The sequence below is a fragment of the Aptenodytes patagonicus genome, chromosome 3 (assembly GCF_965638725.1).
Source record: "Aptenodytes patagonicus chromosome 3, bAptPat1.pri.cur, whole genome shotgun sequence".
In the NCBI taxonomy this organism is placed as follows: Eukaryota; Metazoa; Chordata; class Aves; order Sphenisciformes; family Spheniscidae; genus Aptenodytes; species Aptenodytes patagonicus.
In genome coordinates this window covers 204113-230058 of record NC_134951.1, presented here as the reverse complement: position 1 = coordinate 230058, position 25946 = coordinate 204113, and the positions used below count along the sequence as shown (strand labels likewise).

Sequence of the window (25946 nt, the reverse complement as noted above, 5' to 3'; positions counted from 1 at the left end):
GGCTGTATTAGGGCAGATGTATTGAGTAGTTGTCAGTACCTGAGGACTTAATTAATCCAGTAAAGCTAGAAGGTCTTTGAATAGGCAATATGACAAAGGAAGAGAATATAGAGGGATGCATGGGCACTGGGTGTCGGTAATCATGGCTCTTATCTTGTCCCTGCAATACTAACACATACCTGCCTTTCTGTTGACTGGGGGCTTGTTTAAACTTTTCTTAAGTTAAAGCCTTTTGGCATTCAGCTTTATTAATTGTACTAGGTGTTCTTATACTAGTCGTCCCTAAGATATTATACTAAAATTTGAAGGAATAAATGTTCTGTCCTTAATTATCTTCGTTCTTTCAGCTTTCTTTAATGATGAAACATAACAGGCCTGGCCAGGTATTTAGATGTCAGTATCAGTGTGTGTGTATATATATATAGAGAGAGAGAGAGAAAATCACGTTCTTATGATAAATATGATGAATACCTCCTTAAATCAAATCTCAGACCTTTCACCCCTCAGTTATGCAGGAGATGAGGGGTGGGAAGGGAATGGGATTGTTCATGCTAAGCTGCTTGTCTCCTGTGATTTGTTTTCAATAGTTATTTTCTGTAGCTCAGGCTGTCTTCATGTAATTATGGCCTATATTCTTTATTCCTACCTGTGTCACCCCATTGCATCTGGTTTTATCATAATAATTTACTGCTCAGTTTACTAGGCAATCTGTATCACTCTAGTTACACTGTTTTTGTTTATCACTCCAGTGTGTCATCTGCAATTTCAGAATATTGAATGTCATTGGGCCTGTTAGGATTCCCTTGAAAGCTCATAAAAAAGAATCCCACCTATATTGATTGGCTGTCAGTCTAAGTTGTCAGGCTGCTGATGGAGTAGAATAGAATAGTTCAGTTGGAAGGGACCTACAAGGATCATCTGGTCCAACTGCCTGACCACTTCAGGGCTGACCACAAGTTAAAGCGTATTATTAAGGGCATTGTCCAAATGCCTCTTAAACACTGACAGGCTTGGGGCATCAACCACCTCTCCAGGAAGCCTGATCCAGGGTTTGACCACCCTCTCGGTAAAGAAATGCTTCCTCATGTCCAGTCTGAACCTCCCCTGGCGCAGCTTTGAGCCATTCCCAGGCGTCCTGTCCCTGGATCCCAAGGAGAAGGGATAAGCACACCCCTCTCCACATCCCCTCCTTAGGAAGCTGTAGAGAGCAATGGGGACACCCCTCAGCCTCCTTCTCTCCAAACGAGACAAACCCAGAGTCCTCAGCCGCTCCTCAGAAGACATGCCTTCCAGCCCCGTCACCAGCTTTGTTGGCCTCCTCTGGACACATTCGAGGACCTTCACATCCTTCTCAAATGGTGAGGGCCCAGAACTGCACACAGTACTTCACGTGAGGCTGCACCAACACTGAATACAGCGGGACAATCCCCTCTCTTGACTGGCTGGTTATGCTGTGTTTGATGCCCCCCAGGATGCGGTTTGCCCTCTGGGCTGCCAGGGCACACTGCTGGCTCCTATTGACCCTGCTGCTGACCAGCACCCCCAGATCCCTTTCTGTAGGGCTGCTCTCCAGACATTCCTCTCCCAGTTTAGACTTGTGCTTGGTGTTACTCTGTCCTAGGTGCAGAATCTGGCATTTGGTCTTGTTCAATTTCATGCTGTTGATGATTGCCCAATGCTCCAATCTATCTAGATCCCTCTGCAAGGCCTCTTGTCCCTCAAGAGAGTCAACAGCACCTCGCAGTTTAGTATCCAATGAACAGATGTTTATAATGCAAACTTTTTGAGTTGATATTGTACAGCAGTAAACTTACTACCTCAGTGGACTTGTTTCTCTGCTCACAATTCTTATGTGTACATATCCTGTCACTGTGTTAGTCCTTGTCATTATGCATTGTATTAGGAGCTCAAGTTTAGCTGATTGTTAGCATGACTTATGAGTTCTTCGTGGTACCCACCTCCTACAGCAGAGTTTCTTTATAAATACAAACCTTAGGGTTTTTTGTATTTCAATATCATCAGCTGGATACTTTTAGTCTGTACCTAGTCTACCGGAGTTAAAAGCACTGTCTATTGGAAACTGGTTTCTTTCTCCTAGTTTTATTAGTTAGTATTGTGTTATTAGTAGTTATTTTCTATAGTACAGTGTTTTAATTCATTTAAGTTTTGTGCGTGGCAGAACATTTGTGTCAGTTCTCATTAGCATAACACTGTAGCTGAAATTGAGTAAATTTGATCGTGTTAAAAGTGGCTGCCAAGGGGGAAGGGATTTTTGGGGAAGCCCTTGTATATGGTGAGAAGCTTCGAGCAAATGGGATGCTGATGGGCTCCCTAGTGAGGGAAGAGACGGTGAGACAGCATGAGTAGGGAAAGCTGTGAAACGGACAGGATTTCGAGGTAATATAAGTGGAAGATGAGTCTGAGTTAATCTCTGTATTAACTTTTACCTCAAGGGGAGAATTGGATCAGCTGAAGGTGAAGTGATTCTGGGTATGTGGCCAGTTGATGGTGAATAGTAATGGTTGATGATTGGCAATTAAAAGGTAAATTCTACCCTCTGTCTTCTCTAAGTACTTGGAGATAGGAATCCAGTTTTATCACTGCACATTGCCTGGTGCAGTAGGACTTTAACCATGACTGTAACTTCTGCATGCCTGTGAAACAGCATGTAAAAGGCATTACAGAACAGCAAGATGCTCTAGATGTTGGAGGAAGGAACCCATATACATCTTCGGATGCTGCTACTTATCTAAGGAAAAACAATATTATGGTAAACTTTGCTGCTGGGAGTGGTGTTCATCTTAGAATCATAGAATAGTTTGGTTTGGAAGGGACCTCTAAAGGTCATTTAGTCCAGCCCCCTTGCTGTGGGCAGGGACATCTGCAAGTAGATCAGGTTGCTCAGAGCCCCATCCAACCTGACCTTGAATGTTTCCAGGGATGGGGCATCCACCACCTCTCTGGGCAACCTGTGCCAGCGTTTCACCACCCTCAGCGTAAAAAATGCCTTCCTTATATCTAGTCTAAATCTACCCCCCTTTTGTTTAAAGCCATTCCCCCTTGTCCTGTCGCAGCAGGCCCTGCTAAAATGTCTGCCACCATCTTTTTTATAAGCCCCCTTCAAGTACTGATAGGCTGCAATAAGGTCTCCCCGAAGCCTTCTCTTCTCTAGGCTGAACAACCCCAACTCTCTCAGCCTTTCTTCATAGGAGAGGTGTTCCATCCCCTGATCACTTTCGTGGCCCTCTTCTGGACCTGCTCCAAGAGGTCTGTGTCTTTCTTCTGCTGAGGGCTCCAGAGCTGGACGCAGTACTCCAGGTGAGGTCTCACCAGAGCAGAGTAGAGGGGCAGAATCCCCTCCCTCGACCTGCTGGCCATGCTTCTTTTGATGCAGCCCAGGATACGATTGGCCTTCTGGGCTGCAAGCGCACATTGCTGGCTCGTGTCCAGCTTTTCACCCACCAGTACCCCCAAGTCCTTCTCAGCAGGGCTGCTCTCAATCCTTTCATCCCCTGAAAGCTTATATCTATGCAGGTCTTCTAGCATTAAGTACTTCCACAGCCCTAGCCACTCTCATGCTAGGCTTTAAACTCTTGCTTTGTCAGTTCCCCTCCCCTTACCTTGTTTCTTTTTTAGTGCTCATCTATGTCTTTAATATTAGGTGTGGGTGTGCTTGTGCTGGGTTAACTTTTGCATTTATTAACTAAAGAAATTATTGTAGCAATTTTAGTTGTGTAATCCATTCCTAAGTCTATTTCCAACTTGCAGCTTTCCCTTTGTTTCTCTGCTTGGATCAGTTTCTCCTCTTGAGTTTTGTCTCTCATCACCTTTCAGAAAATTCCTCCAGAAAGTTGTGTCTGCATTCTTGAGACTTTTTTATATCCCTTTTGTAAGGTTGGAGGGTTTTTTTGGTGGTTAAATGAGCTACGGGTATCATAAAACATAAAAATCTAATGTATTGTTGCCAAAAGGCAGCTTTTACTACAAAAAAGCCTTTGTGCAAAAGAAGTTTTCCCTCAGATATGCCCAGGGCTTGCTGCTTATGTGGCCTGCGATGTACTCACATTTGGGTATGTCCCATTCCTAAAATACATGTGCACAATCTTGTCCTGGAATGCTCATTTATTTAAAAGTTAATGAGCAAAGTTCATAATACTCAAATGAAGGATGCATAGTAATGGTCTGGTCTTGCTGGTTTAGAACTTACATCCGTCTCCATCCTTCCCATACAGGTGAATCAGCGCAATGTCCCAGGGATCGATAGTGCCTACCTGGCCATGGATACAGAAGAAGGTGTGGAAGTTGTTTGGAATGAGGTTCAGTTTTCTGAGCGGAAGAACTTTAAGCTTCAGGAAGTAAGTTGATAATGTTTCCCAACAAGATGCAGGAAACATCCCATGCACCAGGGTGGGATTATAGATATTGGTGACCTTTCATGTAGATTATTGGCTGGATTTGGAGTGCTGTGTTGCTCAAATGTAGCAAATTCAGCTTAAGCCTGGGCTGTGCAGGAAATGTGATGAGAACTGTTGTGCTATTTCCATGGGTTCTTGTGTTGATTTAGTCTTGGTGATCAAACCATGCTCAGCTGAGGTGCTGTGTAGGATAAAATCAGATGCTGTTTGTTCTTAGCATAGGAGCTTGAAGTGTGCAGTGTTGTTTAAGGGGACCGAGACCCAAGAAGAAAGTAAGATGTGGGCTGATGTGGTCTCTGATGTAACATGTCTTTGTCTTTCTGATGTAACATGTCTTTGTCTTTCTGATGTTAAGGAAAAAGTTAAAGCGGTGTTTGACAACTTAATTCAGCTGGAACATCTGAACATTGTGAAGTTTCACAAATACTGGGCTGATGTGAAGGAGAATAAGGCCAGGGTAAGTAAAGCAGTCTGTTGGGTTTTCTCACCGTATGTCCTAAAGGTAGTTAGTGAAGCAGAGGGTAATGTCTCATACTGCCCCTACAGGTGATCTTCATTACTGAATATATGTCTTCAGGGAGCTTGAAACAGTTCCTGAAGAAGACAAAGAAAAACCACAAAACTATGAATGAAAAGGTAACTCTCTATTTTTTTCATGTATGCTTATTTTTACTTAGTGCCATCAGCCTCTGGAAAGCTCTTTCAGCAGAGGATCCTGGTGAGAAGGCAACCTGGTGATAACATGTGGCTGCAATTCCTTTTTATTACTGTAAACTAGTTTAGTTGCAGGTTCTCTTGGACAGCTGTTCTGTGCTGTTTGCTTTGTTTCCAGCAGTTCTGCAGCTTCATATGTACGGTGTGACAGGCACGTCCCTTTCCATGTGTGCATACAGGAAAGAGGGAAGACATCTGTGCATGAGAGGAATTAGGAGGGGAGGCGTGTTTCTTGACCCATACGAATATGTAGAAACTAAACTGAGCATGAGTACTGATCCTCTAAGTTCTTACTTCCTACACACCTGTACTGGGTAAAAGCCACAGAATGGAGCATATGTTCCTTCATATGAATGGGCTATGAATCACAGAACTACGGATTAGTTCTTCTTCCTTGAATGATTTTTATCCTTTTTGCTCCTGTGTCTGTAGGCCTGGAAGCGATGGTGTACCCAGATCCTCTCTGCTCTCAGGTATGTGAGTTACTGGTCTTGTGGTCTAGCCATCTGTTTAAGTGTAGCCTCTCTTGTGCTAGAATATTAAAAGCTGTAAATATACGTGCTGCCAAACGTTAGCAAGCTTCATGGAATGGAGCCTGCAGAGCACTTTCAGTCACCCAGCCTGATTCTTATCCCAGTCACGGTCTGCAGAGCGGCAACTGCCCTTCCTATAACAATCCCAGAGTCTTCAGTTAAACAATATTGAAGCCTCTAAAATAAACAGGTGCACTGTAGGTTTTAGATCCCAACAGTTGCGACTGATATGATAGCGAGTGTGGGAGTTGAGCATCAGGAAACCCTCCAGAGTATCCCAACTTTATAACCTGGATCTGACCATGGCCAAGAGGATGTTGCAAAGAAGTCTCAAAGAAATAAAATTCCATGTGAGAGGAGTGAGGAAAACTTTCTTAATTTTGGCAGGCTGCAGCTCTGTAGCACGCAATGGATTCGTAATTATTGTGGTGTGATATTGTTAGAAGTGTATGTGGATCTATACATTTCTTGATGATGCAGATCTTCTGCAGCCATCTTAATGCAACCCATTTGAACAGAATGTGTTTTTTTGTTTGTTTTGGTTTTAAAGACTCTTCTCTACCTGAGCCAGAGTTGGTGTGTAGCTAATAACAGCCTTGGAAATACAATAACCCAGATGTCAGAGCAAGACTCCCACTCCATAGAGAAAATTCTGTTGCCATTTGGCTAAATATAGCTGTTGATGAATAGCTGGGGTTCTAATAAGCTTTTGGGAGCTGACAGCCCTTATTTGTGCTGGCTGCTAATATAAAACCAAGCAGAGCGAAGTGCAAAAACAGGTAGCCTCAAATGTACCTAGGACCCCGGCACTGAAAAGCTTTATCTGTGCCTGCTGGACAACATGACCAATCATGTTTGTACAGCACTGAGTGCCTTTTTGATGCCCTGGGAGTAGGGGGGGAATAAGGTTCTGATATTTTTGGTATAAAATTTGAACCATTTTAGCACCCACCTAGCAGTATTGGGATAGATGAAACAGTTTCTTTACCCCTGGTACCCTGGGTTTCTTGGGAACTGATCAGAGGAAGCTTTCTTTTTCCCCCATGTTCTGGAGGTTGTTAGTTAGAGACAATTGCTTAATTTTCATGATTCTCTCCTAGCCTAGAGGCTGATGTACGGTCACTTATTTGTACCTCCCTGCTATTGTAAATTCCTGGCATGTGCCCTTTGCCCTCGTGTTCTCTTCTGATGTTGCTTGAGACAGGGAAAGGATGAAGGCAGGGATTCCTGGCCTCAGCCTCGGTAGTCTCCTGACAAGTGCTCTGTTCTGAATCTCTAGCTACCTCCACTCCTGTGATCCCCCAATCATCCATGGTAACCTGACCTGTGACACGATCTTCATTCAGCACAACGGACTGATCAAAATCGGGTCAGGTAAGGCTTTTTGGAGGTGATCCTTGCCTATGAGACAAACTGCTCAAACAGAAGAAGGCATCTAATCCTTTCAAGGTTATCTGTCATGATAGGCATATATGTACACGTGTTCCTCCACCTCCACATCAGTTGGGCCAGAGATGGGTAGTGAATTCACTCTTGGTTGGACCACCTTCAGGCGCAGGAAGGACTGATACTGGATACTGTTTACCTTGTTAGCCCCTTCCTCAGTTTTATGAGCTCAAGGGACTGACCCAAGAAATGGTGCTGAAGCTTTCAAGTTTTGTACGCACATTATCCTTGGATTCACCTGTTCTGCAGTCTTTTGCATGTTAATACACACAGCGTTCTCTTCCCAGTGTTGTGAAGCTTTGAGAGCTGCGTCCACTGAGGCCACATGAGTGCTTCTTGTAGCAACCAACATTTATTAATCAAGGTTATAGACTCTGGCTGCAGCAAGCTGCTTGTTGTTGCCTCCTCATCTAGCATCACTCACTTTGGCCTGCACTTCAGGATGCTAGCTTGCCTTGGGCCTGTTTGGCAAAGACATGCCCTGTTCAGGCAGCCACCTGTGCTGAAATGTTTTATTTCATAAGTAAGAAGTGATTTTTCTGGCAGTGCAGTGCATCCTTGCATACTCTGGTTTTTTTCACCTTTGCTATTCCTATGTCTCTCAAAATCTGTCTACAGTCAGAATGCATTATATTGTACCTTGACATACCCTTTCAAGTGACAGCTTTGCTATCTGTTGTCCGACTTCTGCAGGTATTCTCAAACCTGAGGAGTGTGCACTTGCCGTCCTGTAGGCTTTTGTCTGTGTGAATTCTTGGTTTGATCTTGACAGTGTACAGGAAAGAATGCTCTGCTTCGCCTGTCATCTAAAAATAGCTTTTCTTTATAAACAGCAGGCCTCTGTGGCTTTTCTTTCCATCAAAGAACTCTTGTATTGTCTCTTTGTTTCAGAATTGGGGTCTCTGTTCTCTGTAACAAACTTCTGATACATGCTTGTACCCAGGGAGACTGGGTCAGAAGGAATGCTCAGTTCTCTATCTGTCTGTAAACTTGGTGACATCTTGCTCTTCATACAGGCTGATGACATCATGGGGTTCACTTTATTATCTTTCCCTGACTTTGTCCAGGTGGGAGGAATTTCCAAGAGTTGTGTACATAGGATACCTGTATGCTGGCAAACGCAACTGGCTCCCTGGCATTCAGTTCAGGCCACTTATGGGAAGTCTATTGTAGACTCAAGTGCATAAGAGATCCTTCTCTTTCTAGTTTAGTTTAAAAGTATTATACTGCTGCAATCTTTCTGATTGGTAGCTAGCACTTTGTAAAAACAAACCACTTGAAGTTGGTATCTAGAGCTGTGGCTTTTTACCAGAGGGAGGTTCTGCAGATCAGCAAATGTGACGTTCTCAAGAGCATTCAGACTCCCAGCGGTGCCATTCAGAGGCTGTCTAGAAGAAAGGTGGCTCTTTGAATGTGGGTCACAAACAGTTGCCTCAACAGAGTTACACCTTTGCCTGCTCCCTCTGATTCCACAGAGCTTTGCTTCTCTTAGGCATGGTGGAGGGACAGAGGCAATTAGACAGATGTGCTCTTTCAAAGAGTAGCGGGTGTCTGTGCGCTGTATCAACTGTATCCTCAGCAAGATTCCTTGGTAGTCCTGAAGAGGACATATGCTGGAAGTGTGACTGTGCAGGAGCAGTACTTAATTGCAGTTGCTCCTGAGCAAACTTTCTTCTACTCCACAGTTGTAGGCTGCCTTGCTCACGTTGTGTTCAGAAGGGAAGTGATTTATCTGGGAGATTCTGGTCTGTCCTTAAATAAAAAAGGTAGCGAGCGTGTGTGGAATTGTGGTTAGAAGAGGAATCCTCCAGATGTGAAAGCTATGGCTCCGGTGCAGGCTGGAATTAAAGTTGCCAATGTTGCAGAATGTATTCTTATTCCTGTAGTGCCCACCCAACTAGGAAAGTCAAAACTATGTCATCAGAACTGCTGGATATATTTGAGCTTGAGATTCTCTAGTACTGCTGGCTGTGCAGTAGCCAGACAGGCTATTTTCATGTTAGGGCCCTAGAGCGATAGCTGCTTGGGGTCACTGACAATGTTAGGCCCATGTTTATTGCTTCATGTAGTTATTTCTTACAGCTGGCTGGTATCTGAAAACTTTCCTGTGTTTGCTTAAAAGAAGCAGGGCAGTAATTCTCATGGATTTAAGGGGAACAATGATTCAGTGCACTATGATCTGCTCTTTGATACTGTCTCTGTCCCCAGCACCATTCTGGGCTACACTCCTAAAAGCTCCTCTTCCCTTTACTTTAAGCAAAAGAGAATACTTGCTGAATGTGGGGCAAAAATCTGGGGAAAGGAAGCTGCTGGTGTATTCTGCAAAACATCCTTCTGTCTGCTAGGTGAGGAGGTACTAGAAGAGTAGTGCCTGTGACTTGTGTCGCATTGGAAATGGCTGGTACTTGTTCCTGTAACACCTGTTTAGGTGTGGGAACAGCCCTTTTGCCTTGCTGCTACTTCAGATTGCAGAAGCACATGCACTAGCAGGACTGACCACTGTTTTTGTTCTTCTGCATGTAATTCTGGATCAGTCTTCTTTTCTAGAGCCACCTGTGCACTGCAGGAAGAAAAGATTAATTTAGTAGTGGGGTGTTGCTGTTACTATTGCACTGAGTTTTGGGAAGAGGGATGAAATCTTTATATGCTGGGGGTTCTCTGTGGAAGAAAAAGGGAGTGGGAAAGAGGGGGGATTTCTCATACTGCTTAAATGCAAAAGCCATCCCTAATCCATTAATTTACTAACTTCTTTTCAGTGCAGGGTTAATAGATTTAAGGAGGAAAAGTGTCAAATGAGTGGGGGGCTTTGGAGAACTTGTGATGTGGATAGAAAAGACACCTACGGTTCTTAAACTTGCCACTGGTGTTCCCTGTTCCCAGAGACTGGAATGTTCCAGCTGCTTTCTGGAGTTGTGGTTAGATGAAAACACTCCTTGTGAGAGGTCCAAGTTGTTTTCTGTGTACTCTTCCACAGGATCCACATGCAACACTGTGTTGCATCTGTGCATATCTGTATTGTCTAACAGGTGGGTCTGCAAAGGGACCATGTTGTGAGATGTTTTACTGTGACAGGTCAAAGGTACTCGGAGTGCGAAGGAGAACAGTGTATTTAGACAGGGTGTTCGATGCTGCTGCTTGCTTGTGTTAAGCAATGTTGGGAGCTGTTTCTTGTAATTCTCATTGGGAGTATAAGAACCAGTCACAGGTGGAAAGAGCTGATGGGTTTGAATTAAAAATCCTTTTGGGCAGCCCCAACAGAACTGAGGCCTCAAATTGGAGTGTCTTGTAATGTCTTCTGGTGCCCCTGAGACATGGCCATGTATTAGCATGTGCCGAGTGAGACTTCCAATAGAGCATAGAGGGAAGTTTAGTGTTGTGCTAGTATATTTCCAAATAGTGCCTCCAGGCATTCAGCTGATGCATATGCTTTCCTGTCTTCAACATACCTGACCTCTAGGATTCATTATATATTTAACTGCAGTCTGTCCAGAGTCTCTTTTCAGTTCCAGGCCAACGTGCCAGGAGACTGAGTCTTACTTGGTATTAACACTGCTATTAAATTATGTGGCCAGGTATGTAAGTATGGGTTCTGCTGCCAAGATCCATGCCCAGGAGAAGCTGCTGGGATGTAGAGAAAGGTAGTTGTCTGCTGAAGGGGGTGCTAAGGGACTGTAGGGCACTCACAGAAAAAACAGAATTTCCAGCTTCCTAGCCTCAGAGTTGGCCGTAATCTTCTATTTGGTCAGCGGTGTCTTGTCTCCCTTGCCCAGTCGGGTTCTCAATTAGAAACACTGATCTTCCTTATGTAAATTTGTTTTAAAAAGGTGGCTGGAGGCAGGGCCAGATTCTCAGTCTTGTCCATGTTTTGCCATGATTCTGACCTAGCTGTGTCTATCGATGTCAAGTGCTTGCTGTTTCATCAACTCATTGACTTCTATCTTGTTTTACTTCCCGCTTACGGGCTGCTCTGTTACCAACAGTCTTTCATAGGATATTTGCTAATGGTGAGCAAACTCTTCCGCTCCTGTGATGTGATACCACTATATATGTAATGTACATTATTTTATTTGTGTGTGTATATATATGTGTGTGTGTATATCTATATTTGTAACACACACAAACATACACACTCTCTCTAATTTATTTATACAGTGTTCCCTTGCTATAAGGCTGGTATGTAAAACTGTTTGGCTTAGGTGCATCCTACTTTGAGACGTTGTGTTCTGTGCTGGGATGCAAACTGTTCCTTGTGCACTCAGCCAAAGCCTTACAGAGAGGGAGCACTGCCCTTTGTGAAGTCTCATGGTTGTTAGTTCTCTTCCTCTCCTTGTTCTTAGAGCGTGCTAGTCCATGGACCCTAGTGCATGCCGGCTCCTGCATGTCAAGCCAAGCAGATGCATTGTTCTGAGCTCTTCCCAGCTGAACTTTCCACATACATTAGGCTCTTTCCTGCTACTGCTCTGCTAGACTTGGCTGGGCACCAAACCTGGACTAGCCTTTGCTTTGTGCTTGGCTATCCAATCGCTTGCTTGTAGTTTTAACTCCTTAGATGTTTTGTTTTTAAGTTGAATGTTTCAGTGAATGTGTCTGGCTCCTGAAGGCCAGAGAGACATCCTGCCCAAATGAGTCCCCGTTTGTGAAGTAAGGCTTACTATTTATGTTTTCCCAGACAAAGCTCTTTTTTTGGGGAAACTTGGGCATATGAGGAAGGAGTTGGGCTGGCAGGGGCTAGAGAAGGATTTGAGTGCTGCAATTTGTAACCCTATTAAATAGAATGCTGCATTTACATTTAAAATAATTATTTTATTTTTTGCCATCAGGGTTGTTCTTGATGGCTAGAGTTTGTTTCTACTGAGTTGGGAACCTATCAACTGTCAGCTGGAAGCGGTGGAAAGGGAAGGGCCTGTCCAAATGGGCTCCATGCCTTCTTAGTGTTTGCAGGAGGAGGATGTGGCGTGCTGTTCTGCATTGCCAGCAGAGTAGAGGCGCTCTCAAAAAGCTAAATCTGCGATCTTACATAGCTGAGGGGGAAGCTGATGTAGTCAGGGTTTGTGGCATTAGGAGGGCAGATTTCCTTGTGGATGGCTTGTTTACCAGAGTGCTGCAAGCTGGGCAAGTCAGGCTGTGGCAGTCACGTGCTGCAGGCTGCCTTTGTGGGGTGGAAGGGGCAAGGTGGCACACCCGCAGCAGACAGACTGGTCCAGGAACAAGCCCACAGAGTGGGAACATGACTGAGCATGGGTTCAATCACACTGACGGCAACAAGGCTTAAGACTAGCAAGCCACTTCTCAGAAATCAAGTCACGTCTGTGAGTAGAACAAAGGCCCTCGTTCTAGCAAGGCAAGAAAAGGGCCTCAGCCAGTGGTCTTCAGGCTTAAGAAGATGCTGTGGTATCTTACTTGTGCTGAAACAACATCAGATGGCCTTGAAATACTGAGCTTTCTTGGCTGGTTTCTTGAGAACTTGTTTTAACAGTACTGTGGTATCACTATGTACTGTTTATATGAGAGCTGGAAATTGTTTAATCCTTAGAACTTAAACAGTGATTTGGGTTTGAAAACACTAAATATAGGGTATAAGGCTCCTGTTTCACTTGAGCATTGAGCTAATAAGGTTGTGAGTGACACACTTTCATAATTAATCTTATTTTAGTCATTACTTCACTGTCTTGGATTTTGTTACCTGATGTTTAAAGACTTGTCATGCTGTTTTTCACACCCTTAACAGACACCTGAGACACTTAATAGGTGATGTAGAAATAAAATAGGGGTTACTAGGATATCTTGGATCTGGCCTAGTTAAAAAAAAAAAAAGGCAAGTGTGGTTTAGAGAATAAATAATGGATAGTTGAAATCAGTGGACATAGAAAAATCTATCATAAAACTGTATGGCTAGAAACTAAACTACATAAATTCATGTTAAATCTTCCTAAATGAATGCCAACATGGGTGAAAAAGTTTTCCATTTTTATGTGTAGAGTCAAGCGTGTTCTCTACCAAGCCAAACATTTTCAGTTGCTTAGAAACTTGGCAAAACTAAGGCAAACTTTCACAAGCAGAGGAAAAGGTTTGTCTCTGACTACAGGTGCTGTGGGAATGAGATCTGGCAGATGAATAGTTTTGAGTGGAACTTTTTTGCCCAGAACGCTTCAGAAAGTCCAAAGTATGGAGGTTTTTTTTAAAGGCTTTGTCTCTCTTGGTCTGTGTTGTCTTTGAGACTCCCAGTAGCCTAAAAGCCTGTCATAAAGTGAGGATTCTTCACATTTGGATTGTTCTTGAGCAACTCTGTTGAATAAACTGGGTGGAATAGCATGAGGTCAATTTCTAATTGTAATAAATTGACAGGCATCTCATGATCTAGCTGCTGTTATGATTACTAGAGTGGCAAAAATGGTTACCAGAGACCTGCCTTGATTTTTTGTATGTAAGCACACACCTCAAGGCAGGAGGAGCAGTAATAGGTAAGTGACAATCAGTGGGCTTCTAATTGCTGTGGTTAGTTTTTGAAATTGCAACTAACACCTGATTGAATGTGTGTGTATGTTATGATTTAGCGTGTGTGTGTGTTTGAGGGGAGGGTGTTGGTTGGTTGTTTTTTTTTTTTTTTTTAAAGTCAGATTTAGTGGTAAGAATTGGTGTCTTTGACCTTGTTGCAAAGTCACCGGGTGGAATGCATACTTAATGGATTTACCTCCTACTATGCCGTGATGGTAATAAACTCTTATTTTTATTTTGCAGAAGGTTTAAAAGCTGGGTCTTGCTTCACGTGCTTGCCTTCCTTGCTCAATGTACTTTCTTTGTGCTGCTGTGAGTGATCTCATTCATGAAAACACCAGAAAACAACTATCTTCTAGACTGGTTGTCGTTTTCAATTAAATAGGATCTTCTAAAAAGGTTTAAATTTCCCAGTTTAGTGCTCCAGGTTATGAGAACTTGCCTTTTCTGTGGTCAAATTTATTCTTTTTCGTGTTGCATTGAAGGTGCTTGCTGCTTCAGTTTTGCTGGATTGTGTTTTTTCTCTGTCTTTATGTGGATTTCCAGGATGTGTCAGTGGACATGTCTTACAGTCATCCAGGTCTTCATTTACCCATTTTAATACTGGTATGGCAGTTGTGTATATCCACTCCTTTTGGGGTCCTTTGATTGAAGGCATGTGGAACATTAGCATTTTTAGAAGGCTCATGCCATTCTAAGGCCACTGTCAATTATCTTTGAAAGGTCATGGAGAATGGGAGATGTTCCTGAAGACTGAAAAATAGCAAATGTCATTACTATCTTCAAGAGGGGCAAGAAGGAAGATCTGGGGAACCACAGGCTGGTCAGCCTCACCTCAGTCCCTGGGAAGTTGATGGAACAACTAATCCTGGAAACTATTTCCAAACACAAGACAGACAAGACTGTGATCAGGAGTAGTCAGAGTGGATTTATGAAGGGGAAATTGTTCTTAACAAACCTGATAGCCTTCTGCAATGAGGTGACTGGCTTGGTAGACAGGGGGACAGCAATGGGGTATTGTTTACCTTGACCTCATAGATGAGCGGACAGAGTATATATTAAATAAGCGAACAGTGCAGTGGATTGAAAACCAGCTGAACATCCAGGCCCAGAGGGATGTGATCAGCAGCATAAAGTCTAGTTGGAGGCATGTCACTAGTGGTGTACCCAGGGTAAATACTGGGGCCAGTACTGTTTAACATTTTCATTAATGATCTGGGTAATGGGACAGCATGTACCCTGAAGCAAGTTCACAGATACGATACGAAACTGGGAGGAGTGGTGGTACACCAGATGGGTGTGCTGCCATTCACAGGGATCTGGACAGGCTGGAGAATTAAGCAGAGAGGAATCTCTTGGTTCAGCAAAGGGAAATGTGAAGTCCTGCAGCTGGGCAGGAATAACCCCATGTACCAGTACATGCTCAGGGCTAACCTTCTGGAAACCAGCTCTGCAGATCAGGACCTCGGGGTCCTGGGGACAGCAAGCTGATCATGAGCATGCAACACACCCTGACAACAAAGGCAGCCAACAGCATCTTAGGCTGTGTTGGGAAGGGCATTGCTGGCAGATTGAGGGAGGTGATCCTTCTCTCTTTAGCACTGGTGATAAAACATCTGGAGTGCTGTGTCTAGGTCTGAGCTGCACAGTACATGAAAGGTAATGGACTTACTGGAGCGAGTCCTGCACAGGGCCACGAAGACAATTAAGGGACTGGAGCATCTATCTGTATGAGGAGAGGCTGAGAGAGCTGAAACTGTTTGGCCTGGAGAGGAGAAGGCGCAGGGGGATCATTTCAATATGTGTAAATACCTGATGGGAGAGAATGAAGAGGAGGAAGCCAGTCTCTTCTCTATAGTGCCCACTGACAGGACAAGAGGTGATGGGCACACATTGAAATACATTAAGTTCCATCTAACACAAGAATACCCTTTTTTTACTGTGAGGGTAGTCAAACCCTGGAACAGGTTGCCCAGAGAGGTTGTGGAGTCTTCCTCCCTGGAGATACTCAAAACCAAACCGCACACGGCCCTAGGCAACCTGTTCTAGCTGACCCTGCTTGAGCAGGGGGGTTGAGCTCTATTCTCAAGAGGTCCCTTCCAACCTAGACAATTTTGTGATTTAGGCCTTGAGGCATGTGGGCTGAGCTTCTGCTTTCAGGGGGTGAGCTTTTCTGCTTTTTAAGTCTTCCAAGGTCATTTGCGCAGCTTCACTTTGGCACGTTGTGAAACAACGGAAATCACAGAGATGTGAAGTCTGAAATTCAGGGAAGTTGAGCTTGAAATACTCAAACTTGTGGACCCTAATTGCATTTTAATTGAATATGTATTTATACTGGTTCAATCCAAATTTCTGTTAAGCAGAGCTGCTCAGACCATAAGATAATTTTCATAGCCATGTTTCTGAGGACTTTGTTTTTCAGTGTACACCTTTGGGGGAGTCTTTTACTCCCAGAAGAGAGTAGCTTAGTCCATAGCATTTCAGTGAATGTCTTTTGTTTTTCTGATTGCATGTAATTCTTGCACTGTGATGTGAGGCTACTGCAGTTAGTGCCCTGCCGTTACAGTTGTGAAAGAACTGAGCAAGAACGGCAGTCATGCTGCCCCTTCATCTTTTTGGTATAAATACTGTATTGCAGTCAGATGATGCAACCCAAGCAGGGGTTTGCCTGGTCCGTAGGACCTTCATTCCTCTGGTCTAGAACTTAGAGCTTGGTTTTGTGTGCAGGTTTCAAATCTCCCTACACATTTTGTTTGGAATGAAGCTGTTTGTATCATGAACTGTTCCAGATAAAGTGCTACTAAGCTTCTAAGTCCCTGCTTAAGAGCCTGCATGCAGCCAGGATTGACAAGTACTTATCTCACAGGTCCTCTTTATCTGTTCTTGTGTCTACAGTCTTGCATTTCCTGCTCTGCCTACTCCTACTTTCTGCTTCCGTGTAATGGACGTGGTCAAACATGTCAGTTTAAAACTCTGAATGCTTTTTTATTTAAACATAAAAATATCATCCACCACTTCGCAAGAAATCTGACACAGCATGATCATTTTCCTTCCCATCATTCATATGTATGCCTTCATATTTACATGAGCAACAACGTGCCCTTGCCACAAAGAAGGCTAATGATATCCTGGGCTGTGTTAGGCAAAATATTGCCAGCAGGTGGAGGGAGGTGATCCTTCCCTTCTACTCAGCGTTGGTGAGTGTTGGGTCCAGTGCTGGGCTCCCCAGTACAAGAGAGACATGGATATAATGGAGAGAGTCCAGCGAGGGGCCACTGAAATGCTGAAGGGCCTGGAGCATCCCTCCTATGAGGAATGGCTGAGGGAGCTGGGACTGCTCAGTCTGGAGCAGAGAAGGCTCAGGGGGATTGAATCCATGTGTATAAATGCTTGCGGGGAGGGTGCCAAGAGGACAGAGCCAGGCTTTTCTCAGTGGTGCCCAGTGCCAGGACCAGAGGCAACAGGCACAAACTGGGCCATGGGAGGGTCCCTCTGGACATCGGGAAACACTTTGTCAGTGTGAGGGTGACACAGGCCCAGGTTGCCCAGGGAGGTGATGGAGTCTACATCCTTGGAGCTATTCAGAAGCTGTCTAGACATGGTCCTGTGCAACCGGCTCTGGGTGTCCCTGCTTGAACAGGTGGGTTGGACAAGGTGACCTCCAGAGGTCCCTTCCAACCTGAACCATCCCATGATTTTATGATTCTATATTAATTTCTGTGGAGAAGGATACCTCTCTCAAAGTACATGAATTTTTGTATGATATCAGCTCTCTGTTGCAAGTACCACTGGTTCTGCTTCAGCAGTATTTTCGCTGAAGTAAAATGTGGGCAATGTTTTAAGCAGAGATTAGTTGTATTACTCAGAAGCGATGTCAATGGATGTGGTGAGAATGAACATAGATGTAAGCAGCTGGGGGGCTGTTATCTGGCACTGGTAACTGTATATAGTGAACTTTTCATGTACTGAACCTCTTTGCCCCTTCATCTCATTAGATATTCAACTGTTAAAAATAATAAAATCCTCTTGCTTCTGGGGACCCAGTGTTGCAAATAAGCTTGCACTGTTTACCTCTGTGTACCCCTTTACTGTTTACCCCTGATATAGATCTGCAGGGCTGTAGGATGCTTGTGTTCTGTGATCAACTTAAATCTGTCACTGCTTTTCCTGTTTGACTCAGTGTTTAATGGCTGTATGCTGCTTTTTGTTTCCAATAGCTTCCTAGTTGCTTATTTTCTAGGCTTTGCCCTCCCTAATAAAAATGTAGTTGTCATCTTTGTGTGCAAATGAAGTGAACTGTGAAATATCTTGGTTTTGTGCAGTCTTATACCCTTTTGCAGTAATGAAAATGTCTTGAGCATGTGACTGCAGGGGATAATAATGTGGCCTCATACCTATTCTGGCCCTGTGGCCATCCCTTTATAGTTGCAAACAGATGCTCTTGCATTCAGTTGATTATTTTTGGGTCCCTGTGGTGCTGGTACAGTGCAGCATAGGTAAGGTGGTTAATCGTCCCCTGTTGCTCAATTGCATAGCAACCCTGGGACTAGTCTTAAAGGTTAATTGTTGATCCTTCTCGCTGTCATCTTGTTTTCCTCTGCTTTCTAAGCCTACTGAAATCTGGAGTACAGTGTACTTGAGCACTTTACTAGAAGAGTGGAGTAATACACTCTTGCTTTGGAGAATGCTTAGGCATTTGCAAGAGACCCAGTGGTTCAATGGCTACTTCAGGAGGAAAGGAAGGACTGTTGGGCAGACTATCTTTCCTACTTGCAAGGAGAAAGTGTTGAATGCAGAACAAAGGTGGGTGTGAATTGGACACAGGACAAGAGGAAAATGTCTTCTGCAGCATGTAGTGTTTAAAAGGGCAAGTCACTGTTTGATTGGACATGTCTGCTAAAACCTGCCACTGGTGACAGTTGGGAAGTAATACCACCAAGTGCGTTCTTGGCTGACACTCCTAATGACTGATGGGTGCTCTGATGAGCTGTCTGTTTACCCTGGTGAGCTCTTTGCTCTAGCACATCCTTGAAGGTTTGAGAAGTTTAGCAAGCTCTGCATGTTCCTATAGTAATGCTGATTATTTCTCTTTATGCTTTTATTGTCAGATTGAGTTCAGCTTGCCAAAGGCAAGTTGCTTGTCCTACCTTCTACTGTACTTCACGTCTCTTCCTATCGTCTGCCCTACCTGGACACCACATTTGGCTGAATCCTTTTCTAAAATTCATCTTTGCTTTGCTAATTCCCTACCAGACTGATCAGTCATGTGGTGCTAGGTCTTGTAATCTGCCCCTTGCTGTTGTCTTCTCTGTGGCTGAGAAAGGCATGTTCATTGTTAATGTTGGCGATCTGGCATTCCTTTTTGACCTTCATTGTTTGTCTTGCTTAACATAACTGTCCTTAGCCTTCATACATCTGATCATTCACAGAATTAAGAGTCATCGCTAGATATAGTAGTGGATGGCAGATAGCAACCACGTGCAAATCAGTCGGAAGAGCTTGTGTCAGAGCTACCTTGAAGTGTGTATTCTTATCTTGTACAGTTAAGAGTTTGTTTTAAAATGTATGCTCAGGTGAAGCTCCTCTTAAGCCTCTATCTGTGCTAAGTGGCTTGCACACTAAGGTTATGGACCTACAATAGTGACTAGACCAGACCAAAACCAAAGCTTTTTGTCCCAGCTTCTAAAATGCTGTCACGAGGCATAACAGCACTTTGGTCTGCCTTGTTTAACATGGCTTCCAGTGAGTTTTTCAGAGTTGACTTCAATATCATGTTGTTGCTGTCACAGTGATGAATGGAGCAGATGTGTGTCTGGCAAGGCCGCCTCTGCTTAGCTCTACGGCATACAGTGAAGAATCTGGTAGTCTTACGCCATTGCTCTAATGTTGCATTGCTTCAGCTTTGCAGTAACAGAGCGAGGTTATGCATGTGACTTCCAGCCAAGTTGCACATGACCTGTGATATAAACTGCTACAACAGGAAAAAGGCTTGCCAAGTGTGGCTAATCAAACCCAGCTGCAGAGCCAGTCTCTGCAACAGTGACAGAAAAACATGCTGAGGAATTCCAGTGGGACTCTGCAAGTTTGGAGGCACAAGGACCAGAATATCAGTGGGGACAGGTCCCTGGATGACCCACAACAGCAAATTCAAAACTGCCTTTCTGTGTGTCTGAGTTGGAAGTTCCCACAGACAGTGCAAGCCCAGCTCTTTCCAGAAATGCTGGTGCCACTGCAGAATGTCCATAGGACCTGGACGCAGATAAGCTTATTATCAAGTCCTTAATGAGGCGCAGACAGCCACTATAGATAGAAGTTGGGCTAGGATTCCATTGTACTTGCCTTTCTGGTATGGGAGTGCCTATGTTACATCACTGGCTAAGGTTTCTGTTGATAATGCCTTTTTGTGATTGATTACTGCCTCTTCCCTGTTCTTAAACAGGGCCCAGGAGCAAAGGACAGAATGGCTGGATAGTGAACTGGCCCTTGCCATCCAACATGTGGTAGAAACAGTATTTAAAGACACATTGGAAAATGAAGCTACTCAAAATATCGTTTGGAAGATGACTTTATACTTGGCTGATTCTGCTCCACGTTTGGCAGGATAGCGTTGTCCTGGGTAGCACCGTGCCAGAGTTCCTGCCTGAGGACATTAGTCCAACACTTCATGGCATGTGCTGAATTTCTGCAACACTGTCACTGTTGACAGTGCCTCTCTTTCAGGGCAGGCCTTGATGCTTCTGCCCTTCTCCAGGGGTCTGGCCCTGGCAGACAGTGGTGCTGCCCTAGCAGCAGCTCAGCTACATGGAGGATCTTGGTGGTGGTTGCCAGACCTCTGTACAGAGCTGCGTAGCTGAAGATGGGTTTGGGGTTCCTGTTTACTCTTACAATCCATTGTACTGATAAGAAAGGCAGAACGAATAGAAGGCTTATTTTATAAGTTTTATTTTATATCCCCAGATTGTCTAGTTAGTTCCCGGTAGTCAGAGGCTGTCATGCATGTGATAGATGTTAGGTTTAGCAGGGTTCACAAAAACACTTGTTTGATAGTTCATGTATACTGCATGCTGCACAAAGACATCCAGTATTCCATAAAAAAAAAAAAAAATTTCAGACTTTAGAGCAGAAGGGTTTCTGAAGTCTTAAATACCCTGTTCTGCAAAAACTGGGACAAAGTAATAGTTCTTGTAGGCAGGGAACAGACATGTTTGGAATCAGCGAGACCCTATGATTGTTACAGCCTAGGCCTCAGGGGAATGCCAAAATCTTAATGGTATTGGTCACTCTGAGGAAAAATTTGTTCTTAATCAAAAACTTCACAGTATTCAGATGGCTGTGCATCTGCAGCAGTATTGCATTTCTGGATGTGATCAGCCTCTGGCCCTTCATAGGGCTGTAGCTGTCCTTATCTCCACCCCTCATGCCCACCAGTGGTATACTATAGATTTAGGAGAAATTATTTTTAGTTCCTGCAAGTCTCCAGCAGAAGTTCTGAAAGTCATGAATGGCAGTGTGTGTGTGGGTGTTGTTTTGGTTGGGTTTTTTTATGAAGTCAAAACCTTATTTGACAGTATTAAATTGTTTGTTTTTACAGTGGTGAATTGTTCTTTTGAGTAGAAAAGAATAAATTACCGGGGGGAGGGGCCAGTACTGTTAAACCTCATCTTGATTCCTTGGTCAAAACATCTACAGAAAGGAAACAGGAAAGAGTAGTAATGATGAGGAAATCCAGCTGCTGGAGAAGATCTGGCGTAGCCCCTCCTCTCTTAGTAGCCACCTATAGACCAGACGTACACAGCGGGCTACTTAAGGCAGATACTGCCCGTAGACAAAAGTAAGTTAACAGGACTTCTCCATTGTGGATGTCTGGGAACCTCTTTAGAAGGCCCAGTATGAGAACCTGCTGTGCTGGGCAAACCTTGGGTGATTTGCCCTGTATGTAGAGTCAGGCACTGGCTGGAGGCATGGTGACAGGGTAGAAGCTGAAAAAGGGCTGCCCCACTGGAGGGGTTTGGAGTCCCTCAGGCACTGATCTCATTAATGTTGAGGCTGTTAGTAGAAATGTGGGGAATGTGTGGTGTTGAGGTAGGCCAGGATATCCTCCAGAAGCACAGGAAGACATGAGAGGACTGGACAAATTCCAGTTGTAACTAACTCAGTAGTGCAAAATACAAAGCTGCATAAAAGTCCAGAGCTCATCATTTGGGAACTGAGGAGGATCTGGCATCTACTAGCTGTTCAAGAGAGGAATTTGACCCACTTGTGTAGTGTGCAATGTTAAGATTCATTGGGGCAGAGTCCTCAGTAGAAAGAATTGGTGTGATTGTGCATGGCCCTGGCCAGAGCTCCTCTAAAGCAGTCGGTGTTACTGGGAAAATGCAGAGCAGGTCTTAAGAGGAAGACAAAGAATTTGGCTTACTTTACTTAGTGCTGTGAAGCTGAGATGACCTGCTGGTGTCTGTAAAGACGTAAGCACTAGGAATGAAGTAATCTTACTGGACTCCCAAGATAAGAGCTAGCACAAGAACAAAAAGCAGTAAACTACTGGTGAACACTTGGTTGGGAAAGTAGATGCTGGCCATTGGAGCAAGCTCTGTTTCCAGTGCTTGAATAAGATAATATGATTTGGTATGTGCCACACAGCAAGGTTGAGCTGAGTTATTAAGGAAGATCCTTCTTGTCTGACTAGAGCCCAAAGAACATCTCTCCTCTGAGGCTGGGAACTAGTTCAGTCTCATTCAACTGGGAATCCTCTTTGATGTGTCCTGCCCTAATCCAGGAACACCTGGAAAAATACAAGCGGTTTGGCATGTCCCATGTAAGTCCACATTGTAGCAGTACAGATGTTGTGGTTTAACCTCAGTCAGCAACTGAGCACCACGCAGCCACTCGCTCACCCCCCCCACCCCCCCGCCCCGGTGGGATGGGGGAGAGAATTGGAAGAGCGCAAGTGAGAAAAACTTGTGGGTTGAGATAAAAACAGTTTAATAATTGAAATAAAATGATAATAATAATATAATAATAATACACAAAGCAAGTGATGCACAGTGCAATCGCTCACCACCCGCCAAACGATGCCCAGCCAGTCCCCGAGCAGCGGCCCCCCCGGCCAGCTTTCCACAGTTTATGTATTGAGCATGACGTCACATGGTATGGAATGTTTCTTTGGCCAGTTTGGCTGTGCCCCCTCCCAGCTTCTTGTGCACCTGCAGCCTTCTTAGTCGGTAGAGCATGGGAAACTAAAAAGTCCTTGGCTAGTGTAAGCATTACCTAGCAACAACTAAAACATCGGTGCCTTATCAACTTTGTTCTCATCCTAAATCCAAAACACAGCACTGTACCAGCTACTAGGAAGGAAATTAACTCTATCCCTGCCGAAACCAGGACAACAGACCAGGACCAATTGTGATTGTCCAGGAGGTTGACAAAGTGGGAGATGGGTCTGTGACTGTGGGACTGGGCCTGTTCAAGGGTGGAAGTAGAGCTTCAGATGGGATGGTGACTCTCTGCTCCCTGCCTGCCTCAGTGTTTTTCCCTGGTGGAGCCAGCTGCTTAGTTTTGGAGAGTTGTTTGCAATCTTTTCAGAGGTGGCTGTCCCGAAGACTTATCTTTCATGGGGAGTCCATACTTGGGTTCTGCTCATTGTTCTTGTGGCTGGGAGTTATTCCCTCCCTGTAGCTCTGAGTGGTTTGTGGTTGTTGCTGCGGAGGTGCTGGCTGCTGGGAGGCCTCTGCTGTCAGGGTGGTCATCTCTCATTCAGCAGCTTTGCTTGACTTTCGTCTTGAGGCACTTTGGCACCAGTGTCCTGCTGATATGTGGAAGAGTTGCTTTGTAGGTTTATCCCTCTCCTAGAGCCCTGAGGTGGTGACTAATTGCAGCGATCTTGGCATCTCTGGCTGTTCCTAGGGCTTCTGTTACAGTTGAGTTGCTTGTGACAAATGCTATAGATCTGATTTAAGTTAGGTGCTTTCAGGACTCGCACTTCAACAGGGAGTCCTTCCCAGCTTGTCTTCCCATTCGGCAGAAGCTGGGGTCTCCAGGTTTGCTCTTGGAGAGTAATGCTAAGCTACCTTAGTTGATCCGCAGGCAAGGAAACAATGAGAAATATATCAGGGCAGGTGACCTGAGATGAGGGACTGATGAAGGGCCAACTTAACTCCACTGTGCTGCCCCTTTGGGCACCAGAGGGCCCTGGAGTTGCATGTGTTCCCTAGGATCTAGTCAGGGATGGGCTACAGTTTCCTGTATCCTAAGCATTCATGACTTTCTTCTAGTGGCACCGGACACAATTAACAACCACGTGAAGACCTGTCGTGAGGAGCAGAAGAACCTGCACTTCTTTGCCCCGGAATATGGAGGTATGGTGTGGCTACAGCTGCAAGCCTGGTTTTGTTGGCCTTACTAATGCTTCCAAGCTGTTCTGCGTCTTGTTTTCAGCTACAGGCTCATGACAGATGTCACATTAACAGTTTTGAGTTATTTGCCTGCTTAAATGTTCCAACTCCTCTGTCTTTTGATGGCAGAGGAGAGAGAGAGGGCTACAGGATTATCATAGCCTGATACAGAGGTGGTCCTGCTGGTACTGCTGAATGCGGGGATGGCCTGATAACAGAGCGTTATTTCTGTGTTACAGAAGTTGCCAACGTCACCACCGCTGTGGACATTTACTCCTTTGGGATGTGTGCACTGGAGGTGAGTGTGGAACACTTTGGCTATGGGACAGAGAGAGAATGAATTTGAGGGAAGGAGATGGCTTTGTGGAGATGCTGTGGTTATGGGTGGGTTAGCCTGGTAACAAGTGCATTTTGTTCTCCCAGCCAAATGCACTTTGCCTTGGAGGGATCCCTATCGAGGCTCCCCCAGATGCCTTACTAAGAAGTAAATAGCTCAGTAATGTGTGGTTCTTTCTGAAATTCCTAATGTGTAATTCATTACTCTGTGGGTCTTGGCCAGTTCTGAAGCCTGACCCACTGGCTGATGGGAACAGTCACTGCTACAAACTGTACTTAATGTACATGGAGAACAAAACTCCCCTTCTGGGGGGGTACCTGTTCTTCCTGTGGTATCTGGAGGAGAGGACAGATGTAGTCCATAACTTTTCTGGGCCAGCCTGTCCCCACCTGATACAGGTGCTGATTGCAGTCAGGTGTGAGTCTGACATACCTGATCTTAGCAGCTTACTGGTTCCTCTGTCCTTGCAATCAGTAGGTCCGAGTCTAGGAAATGGGAGTTGTTGGTAGGAGTATTTTCTGGGAAGAATTGTCAGAGCCAACACAAAGTATTCTGAACCTATGCTGCACATCCCAAAAGTGAAGCAGGAAGAGAACTGTGGAAACACACAACTTTTAAGAAGCCAAACTTGAGCTGAATCTTAAGACATTCTCTGGAATCTTTTGCCAGCCTTTCCTAGCTGGGAATTTGTGTATGTGTGACTGGAGCCAGTTCCGGATGGTGTTGTGTGCTTGCTTTTCTGCCTGTAATACAGAGCTATTCATACAGCCAGGAGGGACACTGTCAGATTCTGGCAGTGATCCAGTTACTGCTTCATTAGAGGATGGGAATTATTAAGCAGAAGTTCAGGCCAATGGATCATGAGATTCAAAATGGGGATACTTACTGTCTAAGGTGATGCTGGCATAGTTTTTCAGGTCTCCCTGGCAATCTGTTAGGGTGCTAGAAACAAGCTATCATAATGAGGCAGTCATTCTCTCTTTGCCTCCACAAACTGTGACCTTAAATAGCACCAAACAACTTGGCTGTTATGGTCTCATGCTTGGCAGTGGTCTGCTTGAGCTCTGTTCAATGTAGTCAGTAATTCTCAGTGAAGTCTGATGTGCTGCTTTGTGTTTGCAGATGGCGGTGCTGGAAATACAGGGTAACGGAGAGTCGTCTTATGTGCCCCAGGAGGCCATTAACAGTGCCATCCAGCTGCTGGAGGACCCCTTGCAGAGGGTGAGCAAGGAGGGATCAGCACCCCTGCAGACGTGTTGGCATTGCACATGGTCTCATGCAATTTTTGTCTTTCAGGAGTTCATTCAGAAGTGTCTAGAACAGGACCCTGGCAAGCGTCCTACTGCCCGAGAGCTCCTTTTTCATCAGGCGTTGTTTGAGGTGCCATCACTAAAGCTACTGGCTGCTCACTGTATTGTTGGACATCAGCGTGAGTATGGAGTCCCAGGGTGCTGCATCTCGTGTTCTGCAAAGCTTCACTAAGTTGTCAGTACAGCTGACATGCTGGAAACCAAGACCTTCATGCTACTCTTAACAGGCAGGGACCAGGGCCTTGTGAAACAGAGCTGTGGTCACTGCAGAGCCTGGAGGAATATGGTGCCCTGCCTGCTCTTGA

At 44.7% G+C, this 25946-nt stretch overlaps 1 protein-coding gene across 1 annotated transcript in view; it reads left to right on the top strand.

The window, feature by feature from the left end:
- NRBP1 (nuclear receptor binding protein 1) overlaps window positions 1–25946 on the top strand; it is a 47274-nt gene that overhangs the window by 16211 nt on the left and 5117 nt on the right. The window contains exons 3-11 of the mRNA XM_076332411.1: window positions 4233–4355; window positions 4771–4872; window positions 4962–5051; window positions 5562–5602; window positions 6942–7036; window positions 23875–23958; window positions 24234–24292; window positions 25454–25552; window positions 25628–25760. Of these exons, the coding sequence (XP_076188526.1) occupies window positions 4233–4355; window positions 4771–4872; window positions 4962–5051; window positions 5562–5602; window positions 6942–7036; window positions 23875–23958; window positions 24234–24292; window positions 25454–25552; window positions 25628–25760 (826 nt within the window). The remainder of the gene's footprint in view (window positions 1–4232; window positions 4356–4770; window positions 4873–4961; window positions 5052–5561; window positions 5603–6941; window positions 7037–23874; window positions 23959–24233; window positions 24293–25453; window positions 25553–25627; window positions 25761–25946) is intronic.